Source organism: Dermochelys coriacea, chromosome 10 (assembly GCF_009764565.3).
Source record: "Dermochelys coriacea isolate rDerCor1 chromosome 10, rDerCor1.pri.v4, whole genome shotgun sequence".
In the NCBI taxonomy this organism is placed as follows: domain Eukaryota; kingdom Metazoa; phylum Chordata; order Testudines; family Dermochelyidae; genus Dermochelys; species Dermochelys coriacea.
Window position 1 is genome coordinate 32027098 of NC_050077.1, and position 20477 is coordinate 32047574.

The 20477-nt window shown below is 40.4% G+C and overlaps 1 protein-coding gene across 20 annotated transcripts in view; it reads right to left on the reverse strand.

Annotated features, from left to right (window-relative positions):
• NPRL3 (NPR3 like, GATOR1 complex subunit) overlaps positions 1–20477 on the reverse strand; it is an 89600-nt gene that overhangs the window by 68647 nt on the left and 476 nt on the right. For 8 of the 20 annotated variants that reach the window (XM_043493548.1, XM_043493552.1, XM_043493550.1 and 5 more), the window contains exons 2-4: positions 14236–14305; positions 3157–3286; positions 273–347 (exon numbers count right to left, since the gene is read on the reverse strand). In XM_043493548.1, the coding sequence (XP_043349483.1) occupies positions 273–347; positions 3157–3286; positions 14236–14305 (275 nt within the window). Of the gene's footprint in view, positions 1–272; positions 348–962; positions 983–3156; positions 3287–7392; positions 7432–10613; positions 10701–14235; positions 14306–14713; positions 14853–20477 lie in introns of those variants that run through there. The other 12 variants (XM_038418216.2, XM_038418226.2, XM_038418225.2 and 9 more) reach the window with 7 other exon arrangements.

Genomic DNA, 20477 nt, shown 5'->3' on the forward strand with positions numbered 1-20477 from the left:
AAACAATCATTCCCTGGCCTGAGAGATCAGCTGCAAAAACTGACAGGGCTCTTCCATCTTTTGACTTTTAGAATTGCATGAGCTTTCTTTATTTTAAACTGTGCATCTTTAGTGTCACATGCAGTACTGTTTTTACATATTTCAAATTTTAAAAGTTTGGTTTATAGTGAAAGAAGACAGTGAACATGTGTTACTGAAAAGTTACTGGCATCTGAACCAACAGTCCTTATAAAACAATACAGAATCCATTCTTGGGTAAAAACAGCCCTTACCCTTAAAGCAAATACAACATTAAAGAGAATCATGGTGGGCATCTCTCTCTTTGGTGATGGATCAGTTTTGGATACCTGCAAAATATATATACAAATCTAATGAACGAAGGCAGTACTTCAGACATAGTTTTAAAATAGCATAGATGCAGCTACCAAAAATCTGGATTCCTGAGAAGTTCTTGAGAGTTCAGCTGTACATGGAAATGATCTTGATTTAACAGATCTAGTTTTAAGTTAGTTTCCTGTTGCATTTTACCATTGGCTGCTTGTACATTTATTCCTTCAAAAGCGACTCACTGTATTTCTACTTATAGTTGAATCAATTTTTCATAAATTTAATTTATAACAAGTAAAAGCCTTTAGGTGGCATAAACTGAACTGAATCCCAGACCTTCCTGTCCCAAAATGTACTCCCCTATATCGCTTTTTTAATATTTCCACTTGTCAGGAATGAAGAGAATACATGTGTATATTCAAGTACACACACAATACAGTTCTAAAACAAAAGCAGATTTGTCTCCTATATAAGGCATTTTGGAAACCTTTTCCCCAAAACCATTCTCATCACAACAAAAGACTTTTGCAATTTAACAAACAAATATATAAACGTTTGAAAAAATAAAAACAAGCAAGACTAAACAGGTGGAATTCCTGCATTAGGAGCTGTTAAATCTTGATTATTCCACTGACCAAGTGTCTCCACAAGATGGAGTAGGAGATCCAAGCAACATGTCTATACTCCCAGAGAGCTCCATAATGCTTATGCCTAATCCTCACAAGGGTGGAAAACCTCTCACTTCCCACAGACTTTGGGCCCAAGTAACACACAGTTCAGGGAAACAAATGAGACCATTTATCAGCATTCTTAAAAAAATCAGAAACTACAAGGAAAGAGGAAATCATCTGTTTTCTAAAGGACCAAAATGAGATTCTAGTTAACAGGAGGAGAGAAGGGGCACTTTGCACTGCAGTTTTGATAACAAGCCTTATTATTTGGTTTCTTTGAACTGAAAGGTTTCAGAATAGCAGCCGTGTTAGTCTCTAAGGTGCCACAAGTCCTCCTTTTCTTTTTGCAGATACAGACTAACAAATTTTATTTGAGCATAAGCTTTTGTGAGCTACAGCTGTATCAATCACAGCTGTAGCTCACGAAATCTTATGCTCAAATAAATTTGTTAGTCTCTAAGGTGCCACAAGTCCTCCTTTTTTTGGAACTGAAAGATTCCCATAGGAACATTTCTCTAAGCACCTATAAGAGGCCTCAAAGCATTTACAAACTTAGGGCCCAAACCTGTTCCCACTGAAGTCAAAGGGAGTGCTGCCACTGACTTCAAACAGCAGCTGGATCAGATCTCACAATGTTCTCTAATCAGGAGAGAAAGACAAGAGTATATTTACCAATTTAAAACTATAGGGAGAGTTTAAAGAGGCAGAATGTCATAAAACAAACAGGAATCATACCAGGGACACAGGATTAAATATTTCAACTCTTGTGAAAAGACTGCCATATGATTTTTTTAACAACCACAAAAGGCCAGGATCCAACCTGAACAAGAATCTTGCAACAGCACATTGCTCTGACACAGCATTCTGGGCCACAGCTAATGAGTCACAAACACCACTTCTTGTAGTGCCCTGGATATTAACGCACTGCAGCTTATGAAATCTGATGAGATCCAAGCCAGAAATGTTGTGGCTACTTTATTATTTAGAATTTTAATTTATTTACTTTTTATTGAAAGGGATTGGAAGAAAATACCTTTGCCTCTTTCAAATTTTGCAAAAAAAAAAAAGAGAATTCCAGCTTTAGACATGACAGTGAGAAATGGACAGACTGTTGCTGATCACGGAAGTTCCCAGAATCCAATTCACTTTTACGCACTATTAGTAAGATCATGAATGGGACAGGAAAAGTGCAAATCCTTTCCCAAACTCGTGCAGAAGCCCTTTCCATGGCTCATGTGGCTGAACATCTACTCCATTTCAGCATGCAGCACTTACAAATTAACGACTCAACTCAGAAGTGCCTATAGGGCCTTGCTGACCCTGGGAAATGTTACCACCCTCTACGCCAAAAACTAAACAAATGTTCTAAACCAGTGGTCCACAGCCCCCTAGGGCTCCACGAGCTAGTTTCAGGGGGTCTGCCAAGTAGGACCAGTTTTAGACTATCTGGGGCCCATGGCAGAAAGTCGAAGCCCTGCCATACAGAGCTGAAGCCAAAGCCTGAGCAACAGAGCTTTGCAGGGGTCCCTGTGGTATGGGGCCCCAGGCAATTCCCCTGCTTGCTACTCCCTAACACTGGCCCTGGCTTTTATATGCAGAAAAACAGTTACTGTAGCACAGGTGGGCCATGGAATTTTTATAGCATGCTGGGGGCGGGGGGGGGGGGGGCTCAGAAAGAAAAAGCTTGAGAACCCCTGTTCTAAACCATATCCTGACGAAACAGCCTTAGCACTGGCGGGAGCCATAGGGTTCACAAGGCTCAGGTGGCTTTCAGAATTTTTACCATTATGTTTAGTTAAACCTGCCAAAAAGTCAATTTAACTAGCACAATGGTAAGCACAGATATGGTCCACTGGAGCCATATCTTCATTAGGGTTTCTATTTAATATTAACACTGGTTCAGTTGCACCTGTGTTTGAGCCACTTGGAAGTTTTGGTTTTTTTTTTTTAAATTCCCAGTGTAGACACAACCTATTTGGCATTAACATCAGAAAATAAGCGAAGACAAAGGTTTCCAAGAACCATAGGCATAAAACAGAGTTTCAAAGCAATGCTGTACATTTTCAATTCCAAATTTCATAAATCTTTTGCAGTTCTGTCCATATCAGTTCTCAGGAAAAAAATGTTTCCCAGTGCCCCAGCAGCTCTCTTACTGTACCTGCCCAAGCGCATGCTGCAGCAAGGTAGGATGACCAACAAAACGGACATTATCAATCTTCAGCTCAAATTTTTTGCCACACATATCTGATTTGGTAGCCAAAATTGTTGCCAGGATGACATCTGAAAACCTTCAAAAGTAGAAACAAGTTACTATGGTTACCAAAAACACACACCCTAAAAATATTCCCCAAACTGAAATACAGATTTACTTCATTTGTGTGAGCTTTAAGAGAGTTTTAAATTACATATTTAAATTGGAACTCCTTGAATGCATCCAATTATGAAAATTAATAATTCCGTAAGATTATGTCTCTCAGACCACCAGAATAATAAAATGAGAAGCATCAAAGGCAAAGAATGAAGGTTCATGCTTATTTAATTTCATGCTCTGGGAAAGATTAGATGCTATCTGCTTTCAAAAAGATAAAACCCGCTCAAGTTAGTCATTGCCTGGATTTAGCTGCAGGTTAATGAACTGATTAAGCAGGTAGGTATCAAAATAACCTTCACTCAAGCAGACAAGGGTCTTTAACTACCAAAGTGTGTGTGGGGGAGGTGGGGAGTGGGGGGTTGGATGTTAATAAAAATCTTCCCACTGCCTGTCCCATCTCTTCTAAATCCAGTAGTCAGATTCAAATGTCTGGTGGCCTGCAGACAGCTGGCTGGTCACATGGTGCTGGCTCTCATCCCAGCTACTCAATTGCATTAAAAGTAGCAGCAATACAGTACACTCATTCCTAATAAACTTCTTAATGTAAACAATTGCGGTTGTTGGCCCAGGAATGTAATGGCACTGTGAGTGTGGAGGATGTGGTCCATGAATGAGGGGGAAAGTGTCCACAACAGAATCTCACTGTAAAGGCATGACACTCATTATAAAAAACCCTGGTCATAAAAGGCCATTAAAAGGAACCCCTCTGCAACTCCATTGATAGTGCTGTGGGTGATCTTACACCATTGCAATCTATTTAGGTTCTTATAGCACATCCATTACCATGTTGTCTGAGACAGAAGAGATCAGACCAAAGTAAAACAGATTTAATTTTGCATGTCGGAAACTTTTTCCCCCTATTTATGGACTGCACAAACTTTATTGTTTTATTACTGTATAGTCTTTCCTCAACTGCCCTCTTTGAAGCAGCCCAGCTGCAACAAAGTGAAGAAATTCAAACTAACCTTCTGGTGAGAGTTTAACAACATTAACTGAGATATTTAAGCTCTTGTACTTACATCTGCTTGTGTGTGTGTGCACATGTCCCCCCATCCCCCTTCCCAATGCAAGTATTCCAGATAACTCTGTATCACCTAAAGAAAAGGGCGGACTCGGGTGTGTGCTGCACTCCCTTTATCTCTTGTCAGCAAATGAGCCCTTAGTGCTCAAGAAGCTACTCATTCAAGAAAGATTTCTGGTCTAGCTGGGTGAGTTATTAAAGGAATTAAAAGAAAAGTTTACAGCCATATAATATATACACATTCACCCAAAGACAACTGTATTTCCTTTCAATTAGCACACTAGTCATTTCCTTTTATTAGTATGGAGAATATTCCTGGTTATACTGAAGGTCTACACTGACCCAATGGCTTTGGCAGCTGCCATAGAGGCTACGAGTTTTGGAAGTACCCTTGCCCTACTGGACATTAGGTGTGCTTGGGTCATGATGGCCCTTGCACTTCTGGAGGGAGCAAGTGTGCACTGCATTTTCAAACCCCATAACTGCTCATCACAGACAGTATTGCAGCTTATAGGAGACAGTTTCCTACTGGATATGGGCATAAGGAGATGGATTAATCCAGGTGCCTCAAAACCAACTGAGCCATCATTTAATGAATAGTGTATATTTGTTCAACTACACATATGAATTCAATAAGGAAAAAACTGAAGTTTCCTCAAACTGACTAGAAAGAGCTCCCCTGAAAACGGTTTCTGTTAAAAACAAACACAAGGTTATAGCTCCAGGTGTCCATTTGTGAAAAGTCCCCTGCATCACTAGTCTGTGTTAATTAGGTAGTTCACACTGGACTGGGGAGAATTTTAAAATGGGCTGGGCCAAAAGGGATGGCAAATTTGGGAGCAGAAAGGGCTAGGTGTTGATGAGTGTGCATTTCTTCCTATCTGTCCTTGGCGAGAAAAGTCTTGACTGTGGGGCCCCAACCCATTATACTTGCTTTTGTCACTTCAAGATTAGGCTACAACAACATGCTCAACATGGGGCTACACAGCCAGGCCATTCAGAAGGTAAAATTGGTGCAGAATACATTGTAATCTGCACTGGCTTCTGCTTGGCTTCCAGGGTGGAAGTCAAGGAGCTGGTCTCAACTATAAAGCCCTCAATGGTTTGTAACCGTCTGCCTACCTCTTTCTCCCTCTGAGAGACTACCACAGATGTGACCAGCTGAAGCACCTGAGATGCACAGCCCTCTGGTTCCAGGGAGAGGAGTCTGGTATTGTAGCAGGGCCTCTTCAAGGGAATGAGGGGTCTTTGACTCTGGATCCTACTCCCCCTTAGTCACACAACTGTTAACCCTGATGATACACTGCGTAGCTCATCTATTTCCTTGGTCTTTTACAGAGAAGGTGGACTGAGGGGTTTATCAGTTTTTATTATTCCAGCCTGGACTGGTTTGTATGAACAACACAGCTCCAGGACTAGGGCTCCAAGGCACTATGATAATTACTATTTATATTAACATTTTTGGAATTTTATTGATGTTTGTAAAAATGCCTAAAGTCAATGGGAATTGGTACTTAAACTGACAGAGCCCTAAAAGTTTTGTCTGAAGCTGATGAGATTCCACTATTAGGCAATGACAGATCCAGCACTCATGCGACCATGTAACGCCCTGTGATTTCTAAAGCGGAGCAAACCCTTCTTGTACCAGGTCACAGAATAAGCAGGATCTAACCCCGGAAACCAAAGGATTTGGCTAGACTAGGGTTTAGAATTTTTAAACCAGAAATCTCTCACGACTGCTACCACCAGTTCAACTCCATCAGTGGTATCAGCAGTACACAATAGAGCGGTTAAAGCTGGGAGCACTAGCGTTAGTTGGCTGCCACTATTGCTACTACCTGTGGAACTGAACCAGTGGTAGCAACAGTAGTTTTAGTTTTGTTTTCTTTTGGTGGAGTGGAAGATGCCCTCAAACAGACACAGCCATCTGTGCCCAAGGAGAGATTCTATATCATGACTGACAGGAGGCATTTATGCCAGGTGATCAAATGAGTAGGGAGAAAGATTCTTAACTTTCCCCTGCTATTGTTTGGCCTAGGCAGAAGACAACAGCATACAATTCAGCTGTAGCTCTTGAGGGAGCAATCTCAGCTTCCTGTGCATAGTGGCTACACAGCTAAGAGAGTGCCACACTATTTTGCATCACTCCTGCTCTGACTACTTGCAGCTGTCTGTAAGGAGACCTTGGAATTTATTCCCTCTCACTCCAAGCCAGCTTCTTCAGACTCTTTTCCAGCCTCCAGACATTATTCTCTTCCAGGTTGGAAGAAGGAGCCTCTCCCCAGTATATACAATTTCCACTTTCTTGGTCACTGTGACACACTCAAGCTGCCCTCAAAGCCATCTCTCTCTTTGCTAATCTAATTCCTTTCATTTCTTTGTACCAAAATTGTGGAAGCTGAAAATGATTCTTAGGAAGGACACATTAATTCAAAGTGGGGCACATGTAAAAGGGCCCTCTTTGAAATACTTTGTGACACAAGCCCAATGGCTAGCTGTCTTTCCTTACAATGCAGTGACTCACACAGTAAGGCTACCATGGAGTTAAATAACTTTACTCATTGGACTATACTTCTAAGTGATCAATTGCTAGTCAGAAAAACGATTTAGGGTTTGGTAATTAATACTAAAATGAAATGTGTGTTTGATGATACATGACCCAAGACAATTCCCATGGAGCTTTCTGGGGGCATTGCAGTACCTTCACTGACACAGGCGTGGATTCTTGCGGGATTGCCTACTTTCCTATACCCAGAGAAAGGACAGTATGGGTCCACCCACTCAATACACTACAGGAAGCACAAAAACGTTAGTAGGACCTTTTCAAATCATCTAGCAAGAAACCTTGGCAATACATTTCCTATGGACATGATTTAATATAGAGTTCAAATTAACTCAGTGTTCAGTGTAAGATGGAAATCAGAAACAAAGCATAATTAAAGGATGGTGAACAAAGAAAGCCATTCTAGACAGATGTGATTGTTTAGAATGTTTGATCTTACCCTGAAACCAATTGCTCATCAGTTAGAAGACATTGCTCTCTGAAATGGGAACATGGGCATAAACACAAAACAAAAACAAAACAAAAAATATAGCAAAAGAATAAACCAGGCAAAGTACACATGATACACAAAAGTGACAATATTAAAAATGAAGATGGACTATTAAGGGTTAAACTTCTGTGCAGTAGAGATAACTGCATGCAAGAGTAAAAGCAAGCCTATGGTAAGGGCATTGCTGGTGCATATTTTATAATTAATGCTTACCTAGCATATTCTGACCTAGAAATTGCAGAAAAACTAACACTGATTTTAGAGGAAGAGATTCCTTAACTTCGGTTCTTGGAGCAGATTGTTACTGGTGTTTACAAGAACCCATCTGTGTTGTTTAAAGTTTCACACAGCACCATATGGCACAAACCCTCCTTGTTGTCAACTTGCGAGGCACTGGCAGCATAGCTCAGAGGTTAGAGACGAGATATAGGACACTGAGGATTTTATACACATTTGAGGCCCTTTGGATGGTCTTGCACATGGAACTGCTGCTATTCCCAAATAAGCACATATCCCCATATGAGACAGTCCAGATTCACAGCACTGGCAGAGCCAGTTCCATCCCTGGCTCATTTCATACCAAGGACCAGTCAGCAAGCAAAGCCTTAAATTAAGATGAGTAAGCTGAAAAAGGTTGTGTGACAAAGGACATGAAGCCTTCCATTTGATGCAGAGAACAGAGGAGGCACTTACTGACTGTGCTCTCAACTGCAGCTATTCATATGCATGGCAGCAGACACTCCTGCACTGGCTCCCAGATACCAGTGGACAGAGCAAATAGAAATGCTTTTCTCAAGAATAAAAATAAAGGGTATGTTTCCAAAGGTGGATGGTGCAATTGAAAATTTGGCCAGATAAACCCATGGCTGCCTTATACCATACATGTTAAAAGCCATACCTGAAATCAAAATGTCAACTCTGATTCTACTGGAAAGGTAACTCAGCCTCCTGCCAACCACTTTACAGTTGTTACAGCAAAGAAAACCAGGGACACCCTACAAATGGGAGAAGAAGTGTCACAAAAGGAGGGAGAAGTGGAATCATGGGATGGGTGTCTAAAAGGATGGATGGAAAGCCAGGTGCTTCCCGAAGGGAGGCCCCTAAGAATACACGGAAGGGGTACCAGATAGGTGCTTAACAAAAGGAAAGCGCGCGTGCGAGAGAGAGAGAGAGAGAGAATGGAGGAGTTATCAGAGGGGAGCAGGTGTTGGTCAGGAAGTGGGGGAGGGAAAGATATGCATTTCTGAAGGTGAGAGAGTATCACTGGAAATGCTAACAAGGGAGTGCATATAGGAGTTGGTTCCTACAATCAGGAGGGGAGGGCCTGCCATAGTAGCCTTATCACCAGAAAGCTGTTATAGCACAGCTCGGTAGTACACTCTTCAGCAGTGTCTTACTTAATGAGTTTCTGAGCTGTTAAAATAGGTGTATTAACAAAAGGTACATACATGAGACCAACAAATGGAAAACCCTTGATAGGGAGAATGCTCCTAACAGCTGGGGACACAGTCTCATGGGTTTTTATAGCTCCCACTATTGAACCAAAGACTGAAGCAGCAGGTGTGGGGCAAGAGGACTGTGCTCCATATGGTGGAGGGTAAAGGAGTATGTGGAGCTGAGAGAGAGGGTGTTGGTTTCCTGGTGTTATAGCACTAGCATTGCCTTATCTGTATCAGACTCCTCAGCTCAGCAGACAGCTGCGGATTTCCCTCTGGAAGGAACATGCTGCTGTAGTTGCTTAATGCTACAAGGATTTGAGAGCCAACTTGTGCAAAAGCCTGTTGCTGACACAGCAATCCTTGAATATGCTGACTGTCCCAGCTGAATCAGCTTGGTAACCACAGGGAAGGAATCCTGATTCCCAGATTTCTACTATGCCAGAAATTTATGCCTTTTCTACACTTAAAATTTTGGCAGTTTAATCATACCAATGTAGTTAAACTGCCAAACACCTCCCTAGTGTAGATACAGTTATATTGGTATAAAAGTGCTTACACCGGTATAGTTTATGCCAGATAGGATAAACAGAGTTCCTGTTTTTCAGATTTTCATTCATTTCATTTTTGGGGGTTTAGTCTTAACAATTTGTGTTTTATGTAGATGCCCCAAAAATTTTATTTTATTTTATTTATTTCAGAACTCACTCTCTCTGATACTCTAAAAAAATTTTTGGGGGTACTTCCCAAAATTCTTGTATAAATAGGATCTACTTTAATTTTTATTATATGTATAAAAATGACATACGTTAGTTTGATCTTTGTAGTTGAATCCCTGGTTTAGCATGTAGTGCATTTGTACCCTCGTCCGCTTTAACACTGTATTGCTTCAAATAACACTATGTTAAAGCACACTAGGGAAATTTTAGTATGCATCAGAAGGGTCTACACAGACCAATTAATGCACCAAACATTAGTCCGTTTTACAAATTGCAATCTGCAGTCTGCATTATTGGTCTATCTACACAAGCCCTTAGATGCAAGCCAGGAAGCAGGGACATCACCTATATAAACAAACTGCACTGGGAAAGTGGTGAAATCAACAAGAATTGAGTAACCATTTCTGGCTTTTTGCAATATTTATTGCATTAAACACTGATTTGTATATAGATATAGATAAATTGGGAGTGTTTTATCAATTAAAACCTAAAATCACATGCCCTAAGTACAGGTTATACCAAAATAAGTTCATCTACCTACATTAGCACTTTTACCAGCACAGCTATGTTGGCCAAAAAAAAATTTCATTTCCCTAACTGACATAACTACACTGGTAAAACTGTTTAAGTGTAGACCAAGCCTTACCTTATGGCACTGGGAAAGTTACTTGAGGTCTGTGTACCTCAGTTTTCCCATTTGTGCAAAAGAGCCAATACAAATCTCCACCAGTTGTGATGATTATTTAATGTTTGTAAGTCGCTATGGAGAGGAGATGTGTTTTAACTGGGTTATTTAGGCAGAGGGGGATAGCGGAAGGCTAGGAGGAAGCAAATGGAGATATGTTTGTCAGGCAAAGTTTGTTCTGCCAGGTGACTGATCCCACTAGATAGCTTCCTGTTAGAAGGCGACAAACAATACAATGCAAGTATTTTTGCTACTTCATTTGCTTCTGAAAAGGGAATGAAATCCCAAACAAAGCTATATTAAAATAGAGTTCAGGCTGAGAGTACATACCAGTAACTGTGGGGGAAAGCATCATAAGAATGCTGTAATTATCTCAAAAACAAGCATTAACAAACCCAGGAAATTCAAGAGATAAGTCTAAATTTAAAAAAAAAATCCAATTATGTTAAGGTATGGAAATGCAGAGTTAAACAACCTTAACTCTCTCTCTGCAGTAATGCCATCAGTAAATAAAATTACAAAGCAATCTAATTTGTGACCACAAATTCATAATTATTTCACAGCCTCACCAAATCTCTTGCTAAAGCTAACGCTAATAGTGGGGATTGCTAAAACTTAACGAAATAAATACTATCCTCTTTCCACTTTAGGAGCAATTGCATTATGTACAGATCTATAAAACTATTGGCAACTTGTCTCATGCTGCAATTAAAAGTTTGACTGCTAAATGCAGATTTGATTTTTTTCCCCAGCTCAAGGGCTTAATTATAACTGAGTTATGTTCACTGGAGTGCAATTAAAGGTATCACATGGTTTTTCATTTAAAGGAAAATGTAATGCATATACTTTGAAAAGAACAGAATTAACTGATGAAAAGCAGTAGGCTATTCCATTGTGTCTGTTCAATCTGAGCTGTTCACACTATCTGTTCAAAAATTGGTGACAACAGGAAAAGATGAAAATGCAGAAATGCTATATGCAGATGATGTAGCAGTAAGGGCATCCTCAAAAGATGACTTAGGGAAAATAGTAAACCAGTGGTATGACCAACTAAGCAGGCATGGGACAAAAATGAACACAAGTAAGATTGGGGTCATGTGGGTCAGTAGAGATGCCACAAGGAAACTGGATATAGAGATTAATGAAGTATGATTAAACCAAATTGAGCAATTCAGGTACCTTGACAGTGAGCTTGAACGAGACACAGTCCAGAGTGGGAGTGCTGGAACAACATCTCAAGTGTTGTGCACAACAAACATATGCCTCTGAGACTGAAAGCCCAACTTTATAGAACGACAGTGCACTCAGCAATGCTGTATGGTGCAGAAACATGGGTGGTGAAGAGACAGCAGATTCAATGCCAACAGCTGTTCAAAGTAAGATGTCTTTGCATTATAAAGGAGTTACACAAAGTAACAGATTTCAAAATGAAAGCGTTAGGATGGCAGTCAAAGTCTGATATGGCTGACAAAATCCAGGAAATGTGACTTCGCTGGTTCAGGCACATGCAGAGGATGAATGAAGAGGACCAGGCAAAGATCGAATGGGATGACAGCATGGCGATGGATGGATCACATTGAAGAAGATGAGGGATCTAAGCAGGTGGATCTTAGTGCTGCCATGGACAGCCGAAGATGGTGCATGCTTGTGCGACGACTTGACTCCAGATGAAGAAGAATCAGAGTCACAATCTATTGAAAGATACAGATCTGAAAACAGAAGCTGTCCGGCCATCATATTTCAAGAGAAAAAGGGAAAACAGAAGGCATTTGTATGACTTTATATTTGAAGAAAGTCAAAGTTAGTGCATTTCAGGAAACGATTTGAAAACATGTTGTACATTAACAGCATGTGCAGTAATTTGATGGAAGAAGTCACTTGTTGCTATCAGCTATTCTTTCTGAAGATGGGGATCAGTCTAGCCGTTGTATCAGTTCTTCCGCTGTAGACAAGAGCTTATCTCTTTCCTTCCATTAGCATGTGAGAGGAAAATTGTGAAAAATACTGATTATTCTGGGAGCTAGAGTAGGATTTATGCAGAGAAAGAATTAGACTCAAGTGTAATTTCAGAAAAGGACTTTGTCACAGCTAGCAGGTTTAAAATGGAGCCATCTCTGCACTTTTGAAGGCAGATGCATAAGCACACAAAGAGCACTTTCATCAGGTCTGCTAGATTAAAGAACCCTCCGCTATCCAAAATCTTCTCCATATCTACACCATGACCAATAAGCTACATACATTGAGCTCCTTAAGTATTTGAAAGGCATGTTTTCCAAACGTCACATCATTCTGGTGGCTCTTTTCTGGACATTCTCCAATTTTTCAACATCCATTTGAAGTGAACTCCAGAATTGAATGCAATATTCCAGTAAGTCCAATTGTTTGTAAGAGAAAAAACACATACCTAAAGATTCAATGACCAATAATGTACAAGGTCACAATACAATGAAAACTGGGATTTAGGAGATTTTGGTAACTCGGCTCTTCAAGTGCATTACAAGTTCTCTGAGCTCTGTTTTTGGGTCTCATGCTGGTCACTATCTGTAGGAGCCAATAGCTTCCCTCTTTTCCTGGCATCCTGAGAATTCTTTGAAATGCCAAAAGCAGCACAGCATTCCCTTGCTTTACAAATATAGTCTACAAAATACTAGGGCCAAACTTTTTAACAGTTACTTGCAAAAGCAACCTGAGTTAACCAAAGAAACACATGCTGAATGACTCCACTAATTTGGCTGTGCAGAGGATTTAGCACAGAACTAACTTTAAAATACTAGTTTTTAAAAGTTGTTTTTATTCCCATGGAGTCTGCTGCCTTGTACTGGATTCACTGAGGAGATCCCAGATTGCAGCATTCTAAGACACCAAAGATACCAAAAAAGACAGCACACAGATTTATTATAAGTCCCAAGCAAATTGTGTTTTTCTCATCTGTAGAAAATGAAAGCACTGATGCCACCAAGACTTACGTACTTGCTTAACTTTACTACCACAAGCTGTTACACTGATTTCAATGGGACTACTCATGGTAGTAAAAGTAAGCATGTGCTTAAATCTTTGCAGGATCGGGACATATATTTCCCCTTTTGAGGTCCAATTCTGCCAACTTCTCTCACATTAAGTAGTATCTTTCACTGTAATTAGTCTAACTTATTTCAAATAACACTTTCCTCAGCAGGAGTAAGGGTGACAGAACCCATCCTTTTACTATTTCATAAGATTTAAAAAACATGCCACAGAGAACACCAACATAGTTAATGCTGAGCTCAGGACACCTGCTGACTTTGCAAACATCCGTGAAAGTCCAAGAGTGATAAATTTTGTGGTATGCACAAACCAGAACAAAGCAGGAGACTTTGCATGAAGTAAGAAGAATGTTTTAAAGATCAATTTAAACTAAATAATACGCAGGGACACTCAACACTTGTAGAGCACTTTTCATCCAAGGATCTCAAAAACATTGTTTAAATTTCAGTATCCTTATGAGACATCACTTCATCCAACAAAGAATTGCAGCTACCTCTGGGGAAACACACCAGTTTATTTGTGCACAACTCTACATGAGAGTTAAGGCAGCAAGTGAAGAACACTGCATCCAACTGTAACTCCCATCTGGAGATGCAGGTAGGTAGAACTGAAATTTGACCATTAACACTCCTATTTTGAAAGAGTGGCATGGGCTCTTTAATGACCAGAAGGGGTTAGAATGTCTGATTTACATCTTGCCCAAAAACCAGCATCTTCAGCAGCACTCTGACTCTCATGAGAAGTACCTGGTTAGTTGGTGCATCCAGGACATCTGTTTGAGGTTAACTCAGTTCAGAGCTTTTCTTTGCAGATCTCCTTTCATACAGTACAAGAGGATTCGCCTACTCAACAAGTGTGCAAGAAAGGAGAATGGGCTATTCTCCTCCTCTATTTTAAAAAACTTTTGGTTGAGGGGAAATTTCCTTACCTGGAGTCTCCATCTTGGTCTTCTGTGTTGTCATTAGTGCTATTCACAGCATATCTGCTCCGTGGCTTACCTGAAGCAAATGGAAAAGAAGATAAATTCAAATCACTTAACAGTGACCTGCAAAAAGAAATGTGTGTTTGTGCCTTTTTCTAAAGGGTGTACTAGGAAGGCCCAAAAGTGTTCTTTTTAAAAAAGAACAACAACTTTCTCCCTCCTTTTCTATATTAGAAACATTCAGCCTTGACTTCTCTGTTTTTGCTTCAAGACAGTTTGAGAGAAAGGACCAGAAGCATCCTCAGCCTCCAACTGAAGATGAAGGGATGCTGAAACTTGAGAACCAAATATTTAATAATAAGCTCTTCAATCTAGCAGAGAAAAGTATAATATGATCCAATGACTAGAAGTTGAAGCTAGACAGATTCAGACTGGAATAAGGTACATTTTTGATGGTGGGGTAATTGCCATTGGAACAACTTACTAAGGGCCACAGTGGACTCTCCATCCCTGATAATTTTTAAAGCAAGGTAGGACGATTTTCCAAAAGATCTGCTCTAGGAATTTTTTGGGGAAGATCTCTGGCCCGTGTTATATAGGAGGTCAGACTAAATGATCACAAATTCTTCTGACATTAGAATCTGTGAATCTATAAAAGGTAGCAACTGTCCATCATTACCCTTTGACGGAAAGGATAAAACAATCAGAACGCTTCTTCCACCTCAGACAGATCTTTAACATGAACTAGTAGCATTCTACAGTAACAGACAGAGGATAGGTCATAGGGAACTTCTGTCTTGGGCCACAATGACACTGTGCATCAGATCAGGATAGAGGTGAAATTACTATGCCTTTAAATATTTTATATTTAGGCCAAATGTTCTGTTTAGGGCATAACCAGCCGGTGAACAAGTCATGCAAAAGCGGAATAAAGCCAAACCAAATCTCAGGTCAAGTCATCAAATTCAAAAGCCTGCATTTCCTACAGCAGCATTTACTTGAACACAACACACATTTTATGAAGAAAGATAAACATATAATACTGAACAACAGTAATCTAAAATATTACATATACACCATCTAGATAAATTAATGTTGGTGTGGGGACCTTAACACATGCATAAATTCTCAAATTTACCACTGTATTAACGTAAGATTTTACAGTGCTGTATTTGCTATGCAAAAATTTTTTAAAAACGTAATGCAATGTTAGTGTTAAGAAAAAGTACTCAAAATGTTAAAAATAATAATAAAATAATAATCATCCAAAATTTAAGACAAAGGGCTCAATCCGAACTATCCCTTCATCTCAAATGACTCAAATTATCTGCTCAAAGTCTTTCCGGAAATTACAAACATTTAGAGTCAGCAAATTTTGTCCGAGTTGAGAGGTTGAAAGGGCCTTAAAGTCATATCCTTTGCCCTCCCTCATCCCCCCAAAATGTATAAATTCTAATACACATACTTTTAAAAATGCACAACTGATTTTTTTTTTTTTTTCAAAATTGGCTTCAACCTTAGATCTCGGTATGAATCAATGATAAACCAAGTTTCTACCAACAATAATTTTTATTTAGTTATACATGCACAGGTTTTTAGCCAGAACATAAGGGATAACTGAATAATGAACAATAGATGGACTAACTGAGCTAAAACTTCCAAGAAAAATGAATTAAGACCAGGCACTCAAAATGTCAGCCCAAAAAGGAATTTGCTTTAGAATTATGAGTAACTGGGAAAGGAGGGAATGGAAATTGAACTAAATCTACTAGAACATATAACACATCATGCTTGCTTCTCCAAGCTACATTTAAACAGTCTGAATAGATCAGATGCTCATTGCACTGGCTTCTGGGAACCCTTTGGATATTCAAGTGAAAAAACAAAAAAACAAATAAAAAAAAAGTATGTTTAACCTTTGCGAATGGACATTTTACTGGGTCTTTCTCCCATCAACCTTCTGGAATCCTGGTGTTGCCAACTCTTACAATTTTACCATGAGTCTCACAATATTTGGTATTTTTCTTAAAAGTCCCAGTTCCCAGAGGCATGTGATTAGGCGAGAACCTCATTTTTCATTCAAATACTAAATAATACCTAGCTCTTATATAATTATTTTCATCAGTAGATAAATCCCAAAGGACTTTACAAAGGAGGTCAGTGTCAGTATTATCCCCATTCTTATAGGGGAACTACTGTCTTTTTGTTCTGTTTGTTTGGTGCCTAGCACAACTGGGGCTGCTCCACAACTGGAATTCCTAGGCACTACTGCAATATAAACAAACAACAACGTTGGTTTCTAGCCCTCCTAGCTGCAGCTTTAAAACATACAATGTATAGAATCATAAAAGTGTAAGGCCGGAAGAACCTCGAGAAGTCATCAAGTTCAGCACTCTGCACTGTGGCAGGACCAAGGAAACCTAGACAATCCCTGACAGGCACTTGTTCAACCTGCCTTTAAAAACCCGCAATGATGGGGATTCCACAATGTCCTTTGAAAGCCTATTCCAGAGCTTGATTAATTCAAAGTGTTTCCTAATATCTAACCAAAATCTTCCTTGCTGCAGATTAAGCCCATTATTTTTTGTCCTACCATCCTCTTTATAAAAGAGTCCTTAACATATTTAAAGACTTATCAGATCTTCTCTCAGTCTTCTTTTCTCAAGACTAAACATGCCCTGTTTGTTAACCTGACCTGTGAGGAAAAGTTTTCTAAACCTTTTATCATTTTTGTTGCTCTTTTCTGGACTCTCTCCAATTTGTCCACATCTTTCCTAAAGTTTGGCACCCAGAACTGGACACTACTCCAGCTGTGGCCTCTCCCACGTTGAGCAGAGCAGGACAACTACCTACATACATACAACATTCTTGTTAATACACCCCAGAATGAATTAGCCTTTTCTCTGTTTGGTATCTGGTCTCCATTAACCTTTTTAGTGAAGACTGAAGCAGTATAGGCATTAAACACCTCAGCCGTCTTGACGTCATGTTAGAGCTCCTTGTTCGCTAAGCATCCGATGAAGTGAGCTGTAGCTCACGAAAGCTTATGCTCAAATAAATTTATTAGTCTCTAATGTGCCACAAGTCCTCCTTTTCTTTTTGCGAATACAGACTAACACGGCTGCTAGTCTCAAACCTACGGTTTCCTTTGTCTTTCTCTTGCTCCGAATGTATTTAAATAATCTCTTCTTGGTGTCTTTTATGTCCCTTGCTTGGTGTAATTCCTTTTGTGCCTTATCCTGATTTTGCTTTTACCTCTATGCTCTTCTTTTGTAGAGAGAGACAAGGTGAGTCACGTAATATCTTTTACTGGCCCAACTTCGGAGAGAGACAAAATTTCAAGCTTACAGAGTTCTTCAAGTCTGGGAAACGTACTCAGAGTACCACAGCTAAATGCAAGGTGGAACAGATGGTTTAGCATAAGTAGTTAACAGAGATTTCAAGAAACCATTTAATACACTGGGACCCACACCACCACCGTTTAGTATATTTCCGTACTCCTCCTTAGCAATTTGTCTCTGTTGCCACTTTTTGTAAGAATCCTTTTTGATTTTCAGGTCACTCGAGTCTTACTCCTCCTATTTTTCACATCGAAATAGTTTGCTGTGCTCAATTTAATGGTCTCCTTAAGAAACCCCCACCCAGGGATTTCCCTAGACCCACCCGGGGGGGTACAATTTCCCCAACACTCCCCCCCCCAGTTACATGCAGTGTTGCCAATTTAATTGTTAGTTGGAAATTTGAATTGAAACTGAAACATTAATACACACTTTAAAAGCATATACAGTATATGACTATATACCGGTACCTGAGAAAGCATAATCGGTTTGAAAAGTATGAACAAAGACTAGCTTCAGCTATTATTAATACAGCTGTTAATTATATAATTATAATACAGCTGTTATTTATGACAATGTCAGGACATTTGTTTTGGCTACATTGGCCTACCTAACAATTTCAAATTTTTATTTATAAGCAAGGTCTGAATGAGCTCTCCCCTGACAGCTAGTGATGAGCTGGGGTGGATGTAAAGGCTTCAGGACCAGACTGTATTTACATGAACACACTACTCTTCCTAGGTATCCAGTAGATAGAGCCGTGCTGCCCAAGTGATCAATTTTGGTTGGTGCTGGGTTACAAATCACTTAAGTATTATATGTGGGGGTCATGAAATGTTGTTATCCTTACTGTATGAGTAAAGGGAAGCAGAACTGTACTTAGCCTGACTGCATGAGGTCTCCCTCAGTGCTTAATTTGCGCTAGGGCTTGCCAGGGCTGAGCTCCAGCACCTCTAGGCTTGGCAGTTCATAGCCCTGGGACCTCTGGGCTTCTCACATCAGTTATGAAAGTAACATACTTGCTTGAGCCCTGGCACCTCTTTCATTACAAATTAAGCACTGGTCACCCTCAACTGAACTGCACTCCCTAAGCAGGAGGTTTGGATGCCATAGCCTAATGAAGAGAGAGAGAGAGAGAGAGAGAGAGAGAAGGTGGGGCACAAGTGTTCTGTTTGATGGTGTGGGCTCTGCCTAAGAGTCACAGGTACTATTTGACCTGCCCCTCTCTCCTGTTTACAGATAGAGTTGATTAGGCTTCATAGAGAGTCTTTTGATTTGTTAAGTGACCACTAGAGCTGAAATCACTGATAATCAGATCTAAGTGCTTAGACCTGCTGTGGGACAGTGTTTCTGTGGAAGAGACAGCCCAGCCTGCACTAGCAGTGAGGTTCCCTCACTGAGAGCTGGGTGGAACCTAGAGAGACCGACTCGCAGAGGTCACAGTGGCAGGTAGCACAGAAGGTGACAATGCAGAGCCATTAGGGACGGAATGGTAGAGTGAACAGGGGCACGAAAAACAACAGCAGCCAGAGCATTGGACTATGTTTTAGTGACTTTTCTCCAGAATGCTAGGTGGGTGACTGAAAAACGTATATAAATATATATGTTTTGTTACTAACTTCAGAGAAGACTCTTGCCATTCTTTCTCTTGTAAGTCTACTGTTGAAACCACTTGGGTCATTAAACTATGTCATCCAGGCATCTGCTACAACAGTAAAAAGAAAAAGGAGTACTTGTGGCACCTTAGAGACTAACACATTTATTTGAGCATAAGCTTTCGTGAGCAACAGCTCAGAAGCAAAGACTTCAGTCCAGAAGTTAACTAATGAAAGTACTTATATTGACTCCTTAAGTGAAAAGGACAAGAAGTGCTGGTTAAGCCAACTGAAAAAGTACACAGACTTGATTCTTACAAATCTACAATAGCGATTTCTGGATTCTACTCAATCTCCACATAGTTTTTACAGATGCCTGTCGTATAAAAGACCTACAATTGAGTGGAGTGAGGCACTACCAGCAATAGGGCTACTATGTGATCAAGAGAGAATAGAGAATTTTGAACACATAGTGGAATATCATACGACCAACGAATGAAGATTTAACTTCAACTTCTTTATCATCGCTCGTGGTTCAACCCAATATTTGTGCTATGTTTCCTGGGATGAAAGAAGCAGGAATTCATCTCTTGCTACTCCCAGTCACAACAGCTACAGTTGAGGGTTCTTTTCCCACGCTGAATAGAATTTTGTGTTCTGAAAGAAGTCGCCTTCTGCCTGATCATGAGCATATCATGAAGGACTGGAAATCACACACGCGAAGACACCAAAGACTGCAAAATTACAACGAGGAACCAAGATGGATGTAGATGTAGTGCTTCATAGTAGGCTTGAGTAGCCAACTTTAATTTCTGTGATGATTTTAAAACATGAGTTAAATCTAATAAAATGGTTGTGGAACATTTTTCCGTTTTCACTATGGTGCCATACAGCCCACCTTTGCCTTCCCAGTCTCAGTGCTCGTTGGCCCTCACCCCAATATTCCAACACCCCCCCCCCCTCATTTCAATTCCTGGGGGAAACACTGCCCCCAGCTCTCCTGAACTGAGATTTTCCTCTAAGATGGTCTTCCTTCAGGACTTCACCCACTGGCTCTCTGAGTTTGTCTGCTGTTATGAAGGCCATTGTCCTTATTCCGCTGCTCTCCCTCCTTCTTCCCTTAGCCTCAGGAACTCCACCATCCCCTGGCCACTGGTCCCCTCACCCCTCCAGCTCGGCGCCCAAGCGGCTCCCTGCCCCTCAGCCTCAGCGCTGCCCGGCTACTCCCCAGGGCCAGTGGGCCGAGCCCAACCCCCGCCTCGCTCTTCAAAGGGGATCCGAGGCAAGCCCTTGTGTGTCTGGGTCGCAGCCACGC